The sequence below is a fragment of the Eleutherodactylus coqui genome, chromosome 8, assembly GCF_035609145.1.
Source record: "Eleutherodactylus coqui strain aEleCoq1 chromosome 8, aEleCoq1.hap1, whole genome shotgun sequence".
NCBI lineage: Eukaryota > Metazoa > Chordata > Amphibia > Anura > Eleutherodactylidae > Eleutherodactylus > Eleutherodactylus coqui.
The window spans coordinates 172016989-172036358 of NC_089844.1; the positions used below are offsets into that span (position 1 = coordinate 172016989).

The following is a 19370-nucleotide window of genomic DNA, read 5'->3' on the forward strand; positions in this document are numbered from 1 at the left end:
CAGATGCGCTGCAAATGTGCCCCATTTAAAAATGGCCGCCACGCCCTGGCGTGTAACACTTACCACGTGACCGGTGACGCACTTCCGGTAGTTGATCGTGGCCTATGTTTGGGTGAGGGACCTGTAGTGGCAGTTCTATCCCCGAGGAGAAGCATTGTGGTCTGCGAGAAGCTGTGCGGCCCGCGGTGTGGGCAGGCTGGGGAGCGGAGCCGCTGCTCTCCGGGACGGAAGTACTGGGGGGGAGTGACGTCATATGCCCTGGTCATGTGATTGATGAGGTAATGAAGGAGTCTACCCCCTGGTAGAGGACTACAACTCTCACCATTGCCTGTACTGTGTGTTTTCTGAATGCCCTCCACCCACCGCCGTAATAGAATTCTCTAACGTAGATGTGAACAGAGGCCTAAAGGGGTTTTCTGAGACCCCCAGCAGTGGGGTGAGGGGGGACGGGGTATGTAGTAGATAAAATAATGTACTTCCCCGCTCGCCACTGCTTCGGTTTTCTGCCAGGGGTCCTTTACCCGGTGTGACCGCTGCAGTCAATGGGAGGCCGGCGGTGATGTCATCAGTGACTTCCTGTAAACCTGCGGTCTGCATTAGATGCCCATGTGACAGGTTTACGGGACGTCAGACCCCCGGCGGTCCGCCACCGCCGCGGTGAGTATACTACTTGCATATAAGTATAGCGCAGGGAGAGTAGGAACTGGGGAACCCCTTTTCCACGTATCGCCATACGTGTCCGTACGGTTCGCCGAGCGTTTATGTAAAAACGCATCCGACTTTGACCGTCTTTATTTTAAGCAAAGTTTTGTAAAGGATCAAAAGTTTTAGTTTTTTTCTTATTTTAATGATTTGAGAAAAAAAACCCGTACCCATCAAACATGCGGAGATGTGACGCTTTATATCTTAATGACTAATTAACAGAAGGTACACGGCGGGCGTACTGGTGCAGTTTTTTCCCCCACATGCTACACGTTTGTGCTCCGTGCTTCTCTAACTCCCCACCCCCCTGGGGAAAAAAAAGTCTTAAACCGATTATCGGCGGCGCGGACGGTCCGCAGTATTGTGCACCTACCTAAAACATAGAACATTTGCGCTCAGATGAGCAGATAGCGAACGCGATTTTTCACGCGCAGATATAAAATCGCAGCGTGTTCTATTTTTCTGCGGAACGGCTTCCATTGAAGTGAATGGAAGCCATCCAACCCTCAGCCCATCCGCGGTCCGAGCGTCCGTGGTCATCCACAATACAGAAAGAGGAGGTGCGCAGGGCCGACGGGCGGGGTCAGTGCCGGATTCCGTCATGGACCCCCTATGTGGAATCCGAATTGTCTGTGTGCCGCCGGCCTGTGTCTGACCACTCTGTCCTCGGGGGCCGCTGTGCTTCACTACGCCGTCTTGTATAAATCTACATGCGCCCGTTGGCTAAGACCTGATGTGAACGCCCTCCTATACACACATCCGCTTTACACCGCGCCATTCCCTGCGCCGCTCACCTGCCCACATTATAATGCCATAAACGGATGGAAACCACGTCCGGTAGAGACCGAGGGGGGCGCCATTTGGCTCCCTAAAATCTGTGGTTCTGTCTGAATACCATTTCTGGAAGTTCTGAGGGAATCGGAGACTGAAAGCCACAATGTAGTTGAAGATCCAAATCCAACTCTTATCTGCCATCTTGATTGTAGAAATGGTTGTCCGGAGTCTGAACTTTGTGTCCCGTGATTCCAGACCCCACAGATCACCTCTATGAGGCGCTGTACTTCTGGAGGTGATTCTGTATTGTGAGGCCCAGGAGAGGCGAGGCCTGTACCCTGCGCAGCAGCACGCAGTGTGTCGCAGGCAGTGTGTAAGCTCCAGCCCCCTACAGGGAGGGACAGGCATGGCTGCTGGCGCTCATCCTGCATCGTCCACAGGGCCGTACAGATCTGCAGTTGTCACTTGGGGATTTGCGAGGCTGCCATGTCCCTAGCCTTATGATACGACGTGTGGGACGGAGAATAGATGGGCACTGGGTTCTTGGTGGAGGGACGGGCAGAGGAGGCAGCATTACAGGAGCCGGAGGAGAGCTGCAAGTATGTAGCAGAGGAGTCAAAGGGGTTGTTCAACAGAATGGTAGCCATCCTTGCTGCATATGCGAAACCCGCTGCTCCCTTCCTCCTGGTTTAGAGATGCCTTCAGCCGTCCTAGGATGTGCCTCACGTATCTGTTAATTTGTCCTCCTGGAGGACCCCTTTAACCCCATCAGTGGCAGTCCTGGAAATTTTCCGTGAGTGGTTCCACTGCCCATAGTGATATAGCCTGGAAGATTTCTAGGCAATGTTTCACTATGGGAGCTGCAGAGCACAATGCTATAAGCGGTGGCATCGTGTTCTGCACACACACCGCCTGCACAGTCCCACAGAGAACCAGTGCAGGACTTTAAAAAAAGAAGCGGGAAGATATAACCGATCTGCTGACAACTACCCGCTTCTTTTTTTGAACTCCTGCACTGTTTACATGTTGCCATGGAGACCATTGGCTTGTCCGATGGTCCCCGTGGCAGGGAGAGCTGGTGATCAGCTGTCAGAGGCTAGCTGGGCAGCAGCTTCTACAGCGGAGAACAGAGAAAACCTCCAATCGCTGCTGTTTAACCCTTTACATGCCACGGTCTGTGCGACCGCAGCATGTAAAGTGCTGACAGAGTGAGGGGGCTTCCTCTGTCACCATCGGATCTCCTGCAATGTGATCAGGGGGTCCTGATGCGTCTCTGTGGCACCCGGAGGCTTGAATATAGCCTTCGGATCTGCCAGCTGAATTAGGCTATGACACTCAGCGCGTCGTAGCTAAAGATGAGCGAGCACGCTCGGATAAGTCAGTTACTCGCGTGATCCTCGCTCTTCTCCAGTAACTGCATTCTTGTCCGAGCGTGCTACTAAATTACACATGTGGCATCCCTGCGTTCATAATGACCCAGAGGGGGAAGGTAGGCCATGATTTAGTCTGCAGGGTGCACGGCATGGAAAAAAAATGAAACGTGGCAAAAATAGCTAATTTAGCCTCTCACCCTACAAAAACCGGAATAGAAAGTGATGAAAATGCTGCACAGATCAACAAATGGTACTAATAAAAAGTCCAACTCGCGTGCAGGAGTGTGAATGGATCCGTGCAAATCAACGTCATGTCATTGACTGCATTCACCGCGTGTTACACACATGTACATCGCACGATGAATACGCTATCACATTCTGCTCGTGTGAGCCCGGCCTTTACATACTTAGATGCTCCAAGGCGAGGTTTGTGCCATCCAACCTGATAGCTCAGTACCTGCCTGTAATAAACCAGGCTGCCTCTAGGTGGAGCTCTGAGCACATGTATCGTCTCTGCTGCCCAGTATACTCATTGGCCACATTGCACTGAATCGGCTGTGCTGATGGGATTTTTTTAAAATTAATTAATTTTTTTTGTCTGTAATGATCCACTTTCGTCACCGTGAGTCTCCCTGGGGCACCGTTCTAGTCGCTGACTCCAGTTTTGCTGTATTTGAGTGTAAGATAGTCTTAAATTCTACCTCTTGTACCAGCCTTATGGGGGATGGTACATCCCGTTTCCCCATTCTTTACACTGCTGCTCTACTTGTTCAGCTTCAGCTTGTGCCTATACAAGTAACCAGCAGGCGTCAGATCTTATAACCTGCAGTAATGACCGGCACACTGCCGGGGGAAGCGGTCAGCGGTGGGGGAAGCGGGCAGCGGTGTCACCCGCAGCCTTCCTATACGGTTGGGTCACACAAGGTTAATCTGCATCCCATCACATCGAGTGGGAGTCCGCAGCGTGGTCTGTATGGCCTGGATGGATTCACATCTGTGCGGAAGGAGGTAGCAGGTCACTTCTTGATGTGGATTCCATCAGGGAAATGGCGAAGAATCCACATTAGGGATTCCGCATGCAAAAAATCCATTGAAAAGGACTATATCTGCATGCGGTTCCGCGGCCGATTGTTTGCAAAGCTGTGGCAGAAATCTGAAACTCATGTACACATGGGGAGCTTTATCTTATGTTACTGACCTATTCTTATCCTATGTACATTACAATTAGAGGGCATTGTCTTGTACTCCAGTCACACCCAGAGCAGCATTCAGAGTTCTCCCAGGCTGCAGAACAGGAAATCTCCCTGTTTTTCCTACTATTTCTATTCTGTGTTGTGGTGCAGGAGCAAAATAAACTGCATCTTTCACCATGCAATGCAGCAGAGCGGTGCATTATGGGATACTGTCTGTTCGGCCATCAGGTGACCTGTGCACACCTGTATGTATGCTACTATTATATACCAGGTCTGTATATTCATGTTCATGCCTGTATTGTATGTTCTCAGTAGTAGCCATGGATGATTCCATTCCGGAGGAGCACAAGTCTGTGCCGGCGGGGGAGAACCAGCACCATCCGTACCCACCCCACGAGGATGGCTTGGAGCAAGGAAGCATTAAAGACGAGGAGGACGACGAGGTTGTGTCCGGAGGAGAAACTGCGCCCACAGGAGGGAGAGACCCGGAGGTGACGGTGGAGATCGGAGAGACTTACCTGTGCCGGAGGGCAGACAACACCTGGCGTAAGACCACCGTCCATAATGGTTATGGGGTACTAGTGTGGAGCGCAGACGTTCCTGAGGGGAGAAGGAAGGCTTCTTGCCACCTCTTAGTCTATATAAAGTGTTGTAATGGCGCTCGTCTCACTTTCAGACTCGGCAGAGGTGATCCAGTCGCGGCTGAATGAGCAGGAAGGAAGAGAAGAGTTCTATGTGCACTACGTGGGCTGTAAGTATCCGTAGGCTTCACCATCGTATTCTTGGGTGCCGGACCACCATGGGACCTTTTGTTCTACTCCCCCATCTTTCTCTCTAGTTAACCGGCGTTTGGACGAGTGGGTGGATAAAAATCGCCTTGCGTTAACCAAGACTGCCAAGGACGCAGTTCAGAAGAACACCGATCAATACTTGAATGAACTGTCCGAGCAGCCAGAGAGGAAAATCACCCGAAACCAGAAGAGGAAACACGATGAAATCAACCACGTGCAGAAGGTGAAGTGTTCATCAATGGGCAACCAAACTCTGGTGGTTTTGCGTTATTTGAAATGTACCATCCTCACATTTAAAACGGGTGATAATTGTGACAACGGGGGCGGCCCCGTGTCTCCCGTCCCGTAATCGGGCACAAACGTTCATTCAGGTGTTGTTTTGCCCGATTGTTGGACAGTGATGAGCAGATGTAAGACGTTATGGAGTCTTTTACACGGCCCGATGACCGGGTAAGAACGTTACTTGGACCTTCATTTGTCCGATTATCAGGCCGTGTAAAAGTGCAAATGATCAGCCGGCAAAGGCTCATCTGTCGTCTGATCGCCCAGTTACGCAAGCATAAAAAATTCTTGCTCATCTCTCCGTGTAAACATGAAGGCGTGCGGCTGACTGAAGATGGCTGGATTTCCCTTGGTATTCTTGGTGGGGCTCATTCACACAATCGCATTTTACCAGTCTGTGTGATGCCGGCACGGCCGCACACAGCAGGATGTGCACTACGCATTGCCACGTATATCTCACACAGGCGCAGTCTTTTTCTTAATTCCCTCTCTTTTGTAGTGGGGTTGCGTATGTATCGTCCCCCCTACACAATGTATTGAGTATGGACAGCGTTGCACATGCTGCCCACTGAGAAGAATAGAGCTCACGCTGCGTGTTACGTAGAGAAATTAAGCAGGCTGCAATATTTTTCTCGTGTATCGACACGCAGTGTTGCACGCTAATATGAATGGATCAATTAAAATCCATTTACTTTCATTGACTCTTCACCACGTATCACGCGCCTAAATGCTCCGAAAACATGGTCATGTGATTGATCCCTTAGGTGCTGGTCACATGACTCTCTGCACACTGCCATGTCTGCCAGGTTGGGTCTTTACTAATCCCAGTCTCCATATCTTTTCCAGACTTATGCAGAGATGGATCCCACCACAGCGGCGCTGGAGAAGGAGCACGAGGCGGTGAGTGACGCCGCAGGTCATGGTGTATATGCCTCACTACACCTTTGTTCTCTTTCTAACGCCTTTTTTTTTTTACCCTTTAATCTCCAGATCACAAAGGTTAAATACGTGGACAAGATCCACATTGGAAACTATGAAATCGATGCTTGGTACTTCTCTCCATTCCCAGAGGATTATGGGAAGCAGCCAAAGCTGTGGGTGTGCGAGTATTGTCTGAAGTATATGAAGTTCGAGAAGAGTTATCGCTACCATCTGGTAAGAAACAGCAATGCCTTTCTTCTTGCATAACCTGCACATGATAAGTGGACGCATTGCAGCTGATCTGCATACGGTAACAGGAAACGTAAACGCTTAAAGCTACTTGGCGGCTGCACGCCTCTAAAGAGGAGGTACGATACGGCCTCTGACCAGCGCACCCTTTGGGGTCGTTCAGCGGTGATTTTCCGGTGAGAGACTCCTTTTTAAGTCAATGTAAGGGAACAATTTTAAGACACTGTTTTGATTATACTTAATTATCACATTCAGGACACGTGAAAATCCTTCTTGAAAGGCCGCCGCATCCTATTCAGCGAAGCAGCTGCTGGGTGAAATCCGTATTTCAGCTGTTTAGATGCTGCAGATATTGTACCTGATGGGCTTGAGGCATAGTGCGCTGGGATTGGGCATGATGAGAAGCTGAAGGCAGCTATTTGCTCCGGGGGATGGATTCTCTGCAGTGTGCCAACTCCTGGCCAAGACCCAATGGAAAAAGGGCAGAGGCAAGAAAAGTTATCGGAGATCTAAAAGGCAAATTACAATAGTATCATCTCCAGAACTCCACCAATAATGGTGTTGGGCTATGGCCCACTGAAGAGAAGCGGCCCCCGTAGTGTCTGTGCAGTCCGATACGACTTTTGCCCAGCAGCTGCTTTGCTGAATAGGATGCCGAGGCCTTTCAAGAGGGATTTTCATATAAAGGGGTTGTCTTGCGCCGAAAGGTTTTTTTTTTTTTTTTTTGTTTGTTTTTGCATAGGCCCCCCGTTCGGCGCAGGACAAACCCAAGGGATATGTTAAAATAGAAAAAAAAATATTACTTACCCGAATCCCCTCTCTGCGACTTCTTCCTACTTCTTCCTTCTCCAAGATGGCCGCCGGGATCTTCACCCACGATGCACCGCGGGTCTTCTCCCATGGTGCAGCGTGGGCTCTGTGCGGTCCATTGCCGATTCCAGCCTCCTGATTGGCTGGAATCGGCACACGTGACGAGGCGGAGCTACGCGATGACGCGTAGAAGGGGGCGGGGCCAGAACGCTGCTCATGCCCGGACCGACCAGAAGGGAGAAGACCCTTCTGTGCAAGCGCGTCTAAAAAAGCAAGAAGACCCCGAAATTAGACGGAGCCATGGAGACAGGGACGCTAGCAACGGAGCAGGTAAGTGAATAACTTCTGTATGGCTCATATTTAATGCACGATGTATATTACAAAGTGCATTAATATGGCCATACAGAAGTGTATAACCCCACTTGCTGCCGCGAGACAACCCCTTTAAGTATTCTAAATCTGGTAATTAGCTATAATGAAAAAGGGTCCTTTTAGACGAGCCGATTTCTCATTTGAGTGACGTCCCTGGTGGCTCCTGTTTAGACAGGTAGATGCATCGTTGGGTCGTACAAACAAGAAAGTGTTCAGTCGTTCACGTTCGTTCTCTAAGTGAATGAGAGGGACTGAACTAACGCTGTTTTTTTTTTTAAAGGAACATTTATTTAGCCAAAATAGATACATATACAAAAACAGCGGACACCAAAGAGAATGCACATCTTGTTGATACATCACAGTATATGAGAATTGAGAAAAAAAAGGAGACAAAAGTAAGAACACTGTGTGTCTCGCATATTCGTGTGCATTTCTCATAAGAAAGTATTTGGCTGTTCATTTTTGCTTTTATTTATCAACTACTCATAATAAAACAAATCCAAACCAGGTTAGGGCTCCAAGCCTCGGAGTCCCAAAATATCAGGAGAGAGAGAACGGTAATAAAAAGAGAACGGGAGGAACCCCCACCCCCCAGGACAAAATAAACAAAGGGACATAAGAAAGATTAGAGAGAACACCCCCCCCCCCCCAGAAAGAATTTTAACCCTCCCCCTTAATCCCTTAAACAACTAACCTGCGCGACTCAAAAAAAAAAAGGATTAGCCTAAACAGTAGATTGGTTCAAGCGGGTGTACCTTATTTTATCCCTTCCTAGTATCTAGACAGGCATCTCTACTGCCGTTGCAGGACTGCTCACCCAGCTCCCCCAAATCTTGTCAAACTTCTCAGGACATCCTCTCGCCATATAAGTCAGTTTGTACATTGGAAGCACAGAGTTCACCACCTGGATCCATGCGTTCCTGGTCGGCCTACCAGGGTGTTTCCAATTCAACAAAATCACCTTTTTAGCATAGAAAAACAGTAGCTTATATAAGGTGCGGGTTGCCGCTGCCACTGGCAGGTCCCCAACAAGCCCAAAGAGGCACACCCCAGGGTGCATGATCCTCGGGGCCCCCAGATGAGACTCCATAAATATGAGGACATCCCCCCAGTAGTCTCGCATGACACAGCAGTCCCAAAACATGTGCATGATAGTCCCGTCGGCAATTAAACATCGGGGGCAGGTCGCCGAGGGGAGTAGACCCATTACATGTAGCCTAGATGGGGTGTAGTATATCCGGTGTAGGAACTTTACCTGGATGAGCCTATCTCTAGCACTAATCAAGGGAGGACCAGAGCTCGCCAATATGTCCTCACCATCCCCCTCCAGCAGATCAGGAATGTCGATGATCCATTTTTGGGTGGCTCTCTCTCTTAACGGGGCAAGACACTGCACCAAGTGGGCATAGAAGCTGGACAATGGTCTTACCATGTTGCACATCTGTGCAAATCCCTCCAGCCGAGTCAGGGACAGCGGTATGGACAGGCCCTGAAACTGAGCCCTGATCACATGTCGTAGCTGGTAATATCTGAAATAGGAGTGCTCAGGCAGGTTGTAGACTATCTGCAGCTGAAGAAAGGTGCAGAAGGCGCCCTCCGTGACTATGTCAGATAGTACATTAATACCCTGAGCTCTCCAGAATGCAGACTCTGTAAAGCGCTGCAGGTGCGGCAAGTGTGGATTATCCCACAAAGGAGTATGTGGGGACCCTGTGACTTCCACTACAGGGGTCAGCCGCAATGCCTTGTGCCATATTTTAAGTGTTACCAGCATGGGGGCAGGTAAGGGGGCAATAGAAGAGGAGCGGCCACGCATCAGCAGACCCCTCAATCCCAGGGTGGGGTCCGCCACCCTGCGCTCCAGCCTGACCGCCGGATTGTAATCCGATGAGGTCAGCCACCACCCAGCATACACCAGCTGGCTAGCCAGGTAGTAATAGTAAAAATGGGGTAAGGCTAATCCTCCCCAGCTCACCGGGAGGCACAGGGTCTCCAATTTAATCCTGGGGGTGGAGGCTTTCCACAGGATACGCAGTACAATCCCACGAAGCGTAGCGAAGAATCTGATTGGGACCAGGACAGGGGAGTTATGGAGTACGTACAAAACTTTTGGTAGCAGCTTCATCTTTATCAAATTGACCCTGCCCACCAGAGTGAGCGGGAGAGAGGCCCATCGTGTTGCCATTCCCTCAGCCCATTTCAGGAGGGGAGCTAGGTTAAGGTCAGAGAAGGCAGAAACCCTCACTGACACTCTTATACCTAAATAGGTTGTCTGAGTTGTCCAGCTCAGTGGAGCGGGCAAAGGGAGCTCAGCCGCTGCAGAGTCTATCGCAATTAAGTGGGTTTTGTCCCAGTTGACCCGAATACCAGAATGCAGGCCAAATATGTCAAAAATGGTGAGTGCAGAGTCAAGCGAAGACTCCGGATCCTGGAGGAAGAGGAGGGTGTCATCAGCGTATAGTGCTATGCGCTCTTCATAGTTGTGAAATTTAAATCCTTTTATTACCGGCGAGGTCCGGACCCGGATTGCAAGTGGCTCTATAGCAAGGGCAAACAGGGCAGGGGACAAGGGGCAACCCTGTCGTGTGCCTCTACTGAGGGGAAACTGGGCCGAGATATGGACATTGGTTTTAATACTGGCCACTGGGGAGTCATATAGGATCTTTACCCATCTAATAAATACTGGCCCAAATCCAAACCGTTGCATCACTGCCCACAAGTACCTCCACTCTACTGAGTCGAAGGCCTTTGCCTGGTCTATAAATACCAGGGTGCGTTTCCCACAGTTAGAGTGTTCATATGTCAGATGGTCAAAAAGCCGCCTTAGATTCATGTCTGTACTTTTGCCAGGCATGAAGCCAGATTGGTCAGGGTGTATGATCTCTTTAAGAATGGAATTTATGCGCGTCGCAAGTATTTTTGCCAGAATTTTAACGTCGTTGTTAAGAAGTGAGATGGGCCTATAGGAACCACAATCTACAGGATCTTTTCCAGCTTTAGGAATCATGACAATTATGGCCTTGCGCATGGTGTCCGGCAGGGCACCATCTCGCAGAATAGAATTATATAGCATTAGAAGCCGGGGAGCTAGGAAATCCACATTCTTTTTATACCATTCCCCAGGGAGTCCATCCAACCCTGGCGATTTCCTATTGGGAAGTGACTTGATAGCGTCCATTACCTCCTCTATACTCAAGTCCCCATCCAAATAAGTGGCACTACTTGGGCTCAGCGCTGGGAAGGGGATATCATCAAGGTAAGCTATTAGCTGTTCATCCGAGCAGCTAAGTTTGGAGGTATAAAGATTACTATAGAAGTGGGCAAACGTTAGATTGATCAGTTTGGGATCATCCACCAGGGTCCCCGAAGCATCGCGCACCTCCGTGATTGGCGGCAATGTCTGATCCTCCCTAGCCAAATAGGCCAACAGATGACCGTTCTTATCTCCCTGGTCAAAGACCTGGTGACGAGTGTAAAGAAACTTCTTTTTGGTATATTCAGTGAGCAGTAACCTGTATTTCCGCCGTAGGTTATTTAAGTCCAGGTAGGCCTCTGGGGAAGGATGTGCTATGTGTCTGGCCTCCGCCGCAACAAGGCGGCGTTCCAGGTCCAATCGGGCAGCCTGCAGAGATCTTCTATACTCAGCGATGGCGGATGTGAAAGACCCCCTAGTAAAAGCCTTAAAGGCATCCCACACAGTTAGCTCCGAAGCAGTCCCCTCATTGACCTCCCAGTACATCCCTGCTTCCTGCTCAGTGTACTCCTGTACCTCTCCCTGCGCCAGCCATAGAGGGCTGAGTCTCCACAAGGGACGAGAGCTCTCCACACCAAGGTCAAGGACCAGCTGGAGTGGGGAATGGTCCGATATGCCCCAGGGCAGATAGGAAACATCCCGCACCATAGGAAGACAGTCCGGGGAGCCAAAACACAGGTCGATGCGGGAAAAAGCATTATGTGTTAGGGAATGACATGAATAGGCAGTGTCATGCGGGTGTCGCAGGCGCCATATTTCCTGTAGCAAGTAGGAGTCAGCCCATGTCAGCAATCTGGTTGATGCCGAGGCAGCTGGAGTGAACCGGTCCCGCACCGGGTCCAAAATCAGATTGAAGTCCCCCATAAATATTATTGGAGCAGGTTCGAGCAAAACCACCTGGGCCATCACATCAGAGAGGATTTTAACATCAGCGGGGGGCGGCAGATAGATATTGATTATTGTGAGGAGCCGGCTATGGAAGGTTCCCTGAAGGATCAAAAACCGACCCCCAGGATCAATGTGGATTTGTCGGAATACAAATTGGGCTGCTTTAGTTACCAGGATGCTGACTCCCCTGGCATAGTTGGAATAAGTAGCGTGGTATGCAGCGCCTATATTGGCCCTCTTAAGAGCCAGTATCTTTGAGCCCTGTAGATGTGTCTCCTGAAGTAGTATGATGTGGGGAGAATGGATTTTTAGAAAATTGAAAGTTAGAGCTCTCTTAAATTTGGAATTCAAACCCCTAACATTCCAGGAGATCAGCTTAAGATGCATGCTAGCCATTGCCATAGAGTTGGACATTGTTTGCACAGGACACCCGCATAGCACCGAAAGAAGAGTCGCGCCAAAAAAAAGTGCAATAAAGTAAAGTGGTTATCTTAGATATATGAACCATAACAAAAACCCCTTCCCACCCTACCCATCCCCCCAAACTTAGGACAGGTTTGGATCCCCGAATACCAAACTTTATGAGGGGCATTAGGCCTGCCCCAGCGAACTAAAAGAGAAACTTAAAACAGAGAGGACTGAGAGAACAAATATAGTCACATGGTCCCCCTGCGAAAGAGCATGAGACACAATTGCGTCATTGGGCTGTATCTCCACAGCTTGCATATACCCGGCTATAACCTGGGATACTGATATGTGGGCTGGTTGCCCAAGGAGGGGGGAGCCCCCACCAGGCCATTGGCCACGAGTTGGGGTCCACCAGGGAGGGCCACAGAGAGTAACATTATCAGGCCGCCGGGAAAGTCAGAGGAAAAAAAAAAATTAGCATAGTTAACAGAATCCACATCACATACCAAAGACGATTTTATCATAAGTGGCTGGCCCAAAGGGCTAAGGAGGTGGGTAGGGGAGAGGAGGCGAAAAGGGGGGAAAGGAAGCAAAGAAGGGGAAAGGAAACCAGAGAGGGCAGGGAGCGGTAGGGAAGAGGAGAGGAATCTCCTTCAGTTGTTGCCACAGAGAAGAAAGAGTAGGCCAGCCACGGCATCAATTTTGTAATGTCTCACAAACAGGATTCAATTTTGCTCGAGCCAATTTAGGACATCTCCAGGACTCTCGAAGAAATGGGAGCGATTGTCCTTGATCACTTTTAGCCTAGCAGGGTACAACATGGCGTAGACAAGCTGTTTAGCGCGCAGAGCCTTCTTTGCCTCTGCAAACTTTTGCCGCCTCTGCTGCACCTCCAAAGAGAAGTCTGGGAAGATACGGACTGTTTGCCCTCCGACCTTCAGCGGATCTTTCATGCGGTTGAGCGCCAAGACTTTGTCCCTGTCCCTATAGTTAAGTAACTTAGCTATGAAGGTGCGAGGGGGTCCTCCAGGTGGCGGGACCCTAGATGGAATACGATGGGCTCTTTCCACACAGAGCAGAGGCGAAAGGGAATCTGGGCCGTATGTCTGTTTGAGGAGCGATTCCAAGAAATCGCAGGGGTTTTTGCCCTCTGCTCCCTCCGGCAGTCCCACGAACCTGAGATTACACCGACGCAACCGGTTCTCCATGTCGTCAATTTTTCTCTGCTGTGCTGCAAAACTGGAGCTTAAAGTCTACACCCTGTCCGAGAGCGGTGTAGTGATATCCTCAAGGTCAGATACTCTGGTCTCAACCTCGGTCGTGCGTTCCCACAGCGTTTGAACATCCGCTCTCAGCAGACTAAAGTCTGATTGCAAGGCATCGATTTTCTCGGTGAGGGCAGAGCGGGACTCCGTAATTGCTTTCAACACATCAGCAATAGTCGGGCCGGACACAGGAGGTGAAGCTGGGGCAGCCCCCGCAGGGGATGTGCCTTGTGGGCTGCAGGGCTCGTTAGATCGGGTGTCCGCTGAGCCGCTGGGTCGGGCATACTGTTGCAGCTTGTTGGCTATTTTATTTTGTTTAATGGGTGCCATCTTGCCGGAGGGGTACAGTTGGAGATATCCGTCGGCTCGAGCTTGTAATGTATCGCAGGGGGAGTTCACATGTAGTTTAGTGGTTAGTGCATAACTGTTGAGGAATAGTCATGATGCAGTGCAGTAATATCAGTGAACTGGCGCCACACCACCACTAGGTGTCAGTAGAGAGCAGGTCAAGAGTCAATGGGTAAATGCAAGTGAAGCAGATTCTGTGGGTCATGAAACAAAGTAAAGGCTGCAAATGTGGGCTTGTGCTTCTTTCTCTGGCCCACAGAATATGCCCCAGTGTTGTACTGTGGAGTCTGGTGAGCTGCACAGGCTTTCAACAGTCCCAGCTCTGCTGCATCTCTGCTGTGCAGGCTGTATATGTGTGGCTTGCTGCTCACAATAAATGTCAGTCCCTGGGAGTAGAGGATGACCCCCTCTCTGGCCTCAGGAGCCTCCTGGACAGCACTCCCGACAGAGGCCCTCAGTGCAGATGGAGCTCCCCCCCCCCCCCCCCCCCTCCTCAATCTGTGGCAGTCTCGGCCCTCACAGTGCCTGCAGGCAGATTCAGGGCTTTCTCACCTCCCCTCCGGCGCCTCCACCACCTTCTCAGCTGGCCTTCTCTCTCCAGCAGCCGTGCCTCCCCCTCAGCTGCCTCCCGGTAGGAGCTCCCTGCAGTCGTCCGCGGCCGGCCTCCACTTCCGGTCGGCCGTGCTCCCAACTCTAGCCCGGGGATGCGCCCGACGAGGTAGGCCCCGATTCTGTAACTCCAGCTAGAGGCCCGCGGAAGGTGTCGTTCTGCAGCTCCTGCTCTGCTGGTGTCAGCGGTGCGGTTTGCAGCTCCAGGGGTGCTCTCAGGATGGCGAGATCACCTCTGAAAGTCTCCTCCAGCCTGGAGCCCCCGAAATGGCGCCCGTTCCCGCCGCTGGTTGAACTAACGCTGTTTAACCCCTTCATGAAGCGGCCTTCTTTTTTTCTTCCCATTTTCGTTTTTTCCTCCCCCCTTTAAAAAAAACCGTAACTCCTTTTATTTATCCCTTGACGTCGCTGTCTGCAGGTTGTTTTTTGCGGGACGAGTTGTAGTTTTCAATGGTGCTTTGTAATGTACCATATAATGTACTGAAAAACTTTTAAAAAATTCTAAGTGGAGTAAAATGGAAAAAAACCCGACATTCCGGCATGTTTCAGTGCGTCTTGTTTCTACGGCGCACAAACTGCAACAAAAACGACATGACTTTATTCTACGGGTCGGTACAATTACTACCATACCAAAGTTGTGTGTCTGTCTGTCTGTCTGTATGTCTATCTATCTATCTATCTATCTAATATCAAATTATTTTTTTTTTTACTATAGTATTTTTTTCGAAGACTTAATTTTTTTCAGTTATTTTCTGCAGTCATCCTGTGCGCGCGATAACTTTTTTAATTTTCCACCGACGTAGTTTAGCGATGGTTCATTTTTTGCGGGATGTCCTGAAGTTTCCGTTTAGTACTAATTTTGGAATACATACGACTTTTTGATCGCTGTTTATTGTGTTTTTTCTGGGAGACGGGGTGACTGAAAAAGTGCATTTCTGGCATTCTTTATTTATTTTTTCGGATGACGTTCACCGTGTCGGATAAATAATGTGCTACTTTGATAGATCAAACTTTTACGGACGCAGCGATACCAAATATGTATTTTTATTTTATTATTTAAATTTTTTAAATTATAAAAATGGCAAAAGGGGGTGATTTAAACTTACTAAAAAAACCTTTATTGATCTTTTTTTTTTTAACTTTACATTCAAGTCCCCCTGGGGGACAACAATATGCAATGCTTTGATCTCTCCTGCAGTATGACGTCAAACTGCAATTTGACAGGCAGCCTATCAAGCCACCCCACGGGGATGGCTTGATAGGCAGTCTCTCAAGGCAGCCCTGGGGCCTTTCAGAAGGCCCCCGGCTGCCATGACACCTGCAGGGCTCCCCCCGATCTCAACACGGGGCGGCTGTGCAGCACCCCCAAACATCGTTTGACAGCGGCATTTAAAGGGTTAATAGCCGCGATCGGCCGAACAGCCAATCGTGGCTATTGCCCGCAGGTGTCAGCTGTAGTAAACAGCTGATGCCCGCGCTGTATGAAGAGAGGTCGCCCCACCACCTCTCTTCATACCCCGACGCTCCGGGATGTAAATGTACATCCTGGAGCTGGAAGGGGTTAAACCCAACGATAAGTGAACGAGTTAACAATGGTTTTTATGCCTTCAGAACATAAGCAAAAAAGCGGACAATTATTGTTTTTCATTGGCTGCATCTAGACCCAATGATGACCACTCAGTTTTGCTAGTTATAACGATGTTTTAGAACAATGATCATTCCATCTAAAGGTCTTAAGATATGCCGATCTTCACACGTATAAAATAAATGAGCCTTCCACCTTCCATTCTGTTTGTGCCTCTCCAGGGCCTCTGTCAGTGGCGGCAGCCTCCAGGGAAAGAGATCTACAGAAAGAACAACATCTCCGTCTACGAGGTGGATGGGAAGGACCATAAAATCTACTGCCAGAACCTCTGTCTCCTCGCCAAGCTCTTTCTGGACCACAAGACGCTGTACTTTGATGTGGAGCCATTCGTCTTCTATATATTGACAGAAGTCGACCGGCAAGGAGCGCACATCGTGGGGTATTTCTCCAAGGTGATTTCAGGAAAAATTAATTGAAAACTTCTGCTCCGACTTATGACATCAGGAATAACTGATAGGGAATATGTAATTTCAGGAGAAAGAGTCTCCAGACGGGAACAACGTGGCTTGTATCCTGACCCTACCCCCATACCAGCGGCGCGGCTACGGGAAGTTCCTCATCGCCTTCAGTGAGTGCCTCCTTAGTTAAGTGCTTCTAGGGGCTCTTGAGTGTTATCTCATCTAGAATGGAGTGGGAATTGTCTAAACCAGAAGCTCCGACCTGAGTCACCTTCTACAAAGTAGGATGAAATCAAGTGGAAACCGGACTGTAAATGTCCGTGTAAAACTAGTGGTGCCATGATTATGGGTCGTAGTCTGGTGTTAGTATTATTTCTGGTGGGCACACAAAGCGTCTCTTGCCATTCCTCACACAAAGCATTGAGTGGCTTTGCTGGTTCCAGACAAGCACTAGCCGTTAGATGCTTTCTTTCACTCCATTTGTTGGTCTGCTTTACTTTTGCTGATCTGGTGAGTCGAAATGATGAACCTCTTACTGATCAGCCATATGACTATTTACGATGCTCACCAAATTGCCTTGGCCTAGGCTGCCATGTTTTCATAGCGGGCAAGGCTGTATTTATATGTTCTGCTCCATATAGGGCCAGGTTCTCACTGTAGGCCAAGCCTTTCCGTCTCACCTGAATCACGAAAGCTGCATTCAGACAGAACCCCAGATGGAACCTTAGATTTTAATTAGTCTAATGGAGGCAGCATTTGATGTGGCTTCTATTTTCCTTTTAGTTTTGGAAGGCAGAACAGCGTAGTCGGCTCCACCATTTAGTCTACTAAAAATCACTTGTTAAAATCTGTGGTTCCGTTAGACTCATTCACACGGATCCTCCAATGGAATTGTAGACTTTAATGGCATTTTCAGTCTTTTAGATGGAATCCTGGGCCCTAATGGCATAGCGTAGTGAATAAACATGTTAATCATACTTTTGAGAATCTGATATCAGGGACATTCTGAAAAGTTACATAAAGTGGCATATGCAATGTCAGCCATGTATATGTACAGGCAGATTTACTCCGACACAAATGCATACATTCACATACTAGAAACGCTACAACACGGTCTACTCCAATCCCCCTTCTGCCTTTTTCTTTAAGGCTGGTGGATCCCTGCATGTCTGGGAGCTTCTCCTTCTCTCGTCTTGTATAGGACCGCAGGAGCGGGACCTTAACTCCTGCAGTGCAGACTAGAGAGTGAGGAGATCCTGAACCTTTTTGTGATAAGACCTCTGTACAGCAGCTCTGAATGTTATCAACACATAGACAGCGGTGTGCTGATTTTCCTGCTGTTAAACAGTTTACAGAGGGGGTTGGTCGGCAGCATTAAAGTTACATAAACTGGTCATTTAGGCTGTAAAGCACCGCCCCCTCCTTGTGGACACTTTAGTTCCATGCTCATGCTCTCAAGTTTCAGGTTATAAGTTTGGCCCTAATCATGGTACCCGAGTAACTTCCAGTTCTGACTGCCTAAATCTTTACCTGCCACGGTCAGTAGTAACCACAGCTTGAAAGTTATTGACAGAGGTAGGGGGGGGCTCACCGGCATAAGGCAGGAACAAGTCTGTAGTATAGAGTGCCCAAAATACTCGTCTGAAATTGGCCTTAGTCCAGCAACATGAGACCCTCTGCTGGCATGACTCTGTCTATGATGGAACACATTGCCTTTAATGTGGTGCATCAGTCTGCTGAAATGGCACTGCATGTGTCCTGGATTTTAATGGAAATCTGTGACCTGGGCTCGGAATAAGCTTGTATGACTCCTGGAATGTAAGAATGAATAGAAAAATAATAATTGCATGGTTTTAGTGCAAAATAGGCTGGTCCCTAAGGGGTTAGAGCTTCATACCTGGACAATATATAGAGTGTCGGGGACAGGCGGCAAGAGAAGTCTTTCCTTATCTCCCAGGAGCTATACGGCATCTAGTCCCAATCACATGCTTATGTCCTGTAACTCAGGTTATGAACTCTCAAAACTGGAGAACACAGTGGGCTCGCCGGAGAAGCCTTTGTCAGACCTGGGGAAGCTGAGCTACCGCAGTTACTGGTCCTGGGTGCTCCTGGAGATCCTCCGAGACTTCCGAGGGACACTCTCCATCAAGGACCTGAGGTGAGTCTGGCTGCTATCTCCCATCACATCCCCTGCTGTATACTCGTAACCCTCATGGTCGTTCTTCCCCCTCCAGTCGGATGACGAGTATCACACAGAACGATATCATCGGCACACTGCAGTCGTTGAACATGGTAAAATACTGGAAGGGGCAACATGTCATCTGTGTCACCCCCAAACTGGTGGAGGAACACCTGAAGAGTGCGCAGTATAAGAAGCCCCCTATTACAGGTAGGATCTTGTGCTCAGTTGTTACTACGCCCTCTGCTGGAACCTCATACATTTGTAACTAGATAATAGCCATTGATCAGGCCTGTATAAAGTGCATTGTGTATATATTCTCCTTTCCTCTGCAGTGGATTCACTGAACCTGAAGTGGGCTCCCCCAAAACACAAGCTAATAAAGGCATCCAAGAAATAAGGCAATGCAAGATGAACATCATGGTGGGGCGTGCGGACTGTTTCTCATGATCTGGAGGATATCATCGGTGTGAAGGAACGTTCTGTTCTTCCTCAGTGGAGGTGCAGAGTAATTGGACATGGGACCCTTGTGGATGGACTTGTATGTAGAGGGGCCAGAAGTTAATTTCTGTTCATGGATGGTAGGTTTTACATAATAAAACTATTTTTTTTGTATGATTGGTCTGACATGAAAGCATTGCTCCCCGCAGGGCAAAGGATGGTGAGGTTAGGGGGTGGATGAAGTCCTGCTGTGTAGGACTATACCTTGCTGATGCACTCAACACCTCGAAATCCACCGGATGAAACATCAGGATAAAGTGTAATGTTCTGTGGATGCTGACTGCTGATATGAGGGCTGTGCTGGTAGATCATAGAGGAGCTAGGGGACTAGAAGACCTCATTCACGCGGCAGAACTGTGCCCATGGCCTCTACCTCAAATTTGCACCGTTCTAGTATTCTATTGCATGT

At 49.1% G+C, this 19370-nt stretch overlaps 1 protein-coding gene across 2 annotated transcripts; it reads left to right on the forward strand.

Annotated features, from left to right (window-relative positions):
- The first annotated feature begins 75 nt into the window (after positions 1 to 75).
- Positions 76 to 19075, forward strand: KAT8 (lysine acetyltransferase 8). Of its 2 annotated transcripts, none has more exons than XM_066576980.1 (11): positions 76 to 278; positions 4358 to 4588; positions 4719 to 4793; positions 4881 to 5056; positions 5962 to 6015; positions 6106 to 6270; positions 16045 to 16275; positions 16358 to 16451; positions 18289 to 18439; positions 18516 to 18670; positions 18796 to 19075. In XM_066576980.1, exons 2-11 carry the CDS (start codon positions 4363 to 4365, stop codon positions 18858 to 18860), a joined length of 1392 nt encoding a protein of 463 aa, XP_066433077.1. In that variant the 5' UTR covers positions 76 to 278; positions 4358 to 4362; the 3' UTR covers positions 18861 to 19075. The 2 variants fall into 2 exon arrangements, with proteins under 2 accessions (XP_066433077.1, XP_066433076.1); XM_066576979.1 differs by having other exon boundaries at positions 77 to 278; positions 4355 to 4588.
- The last annotated feature ends 295 nt before the right edge of the window (positions 19076 to 19370 follow it).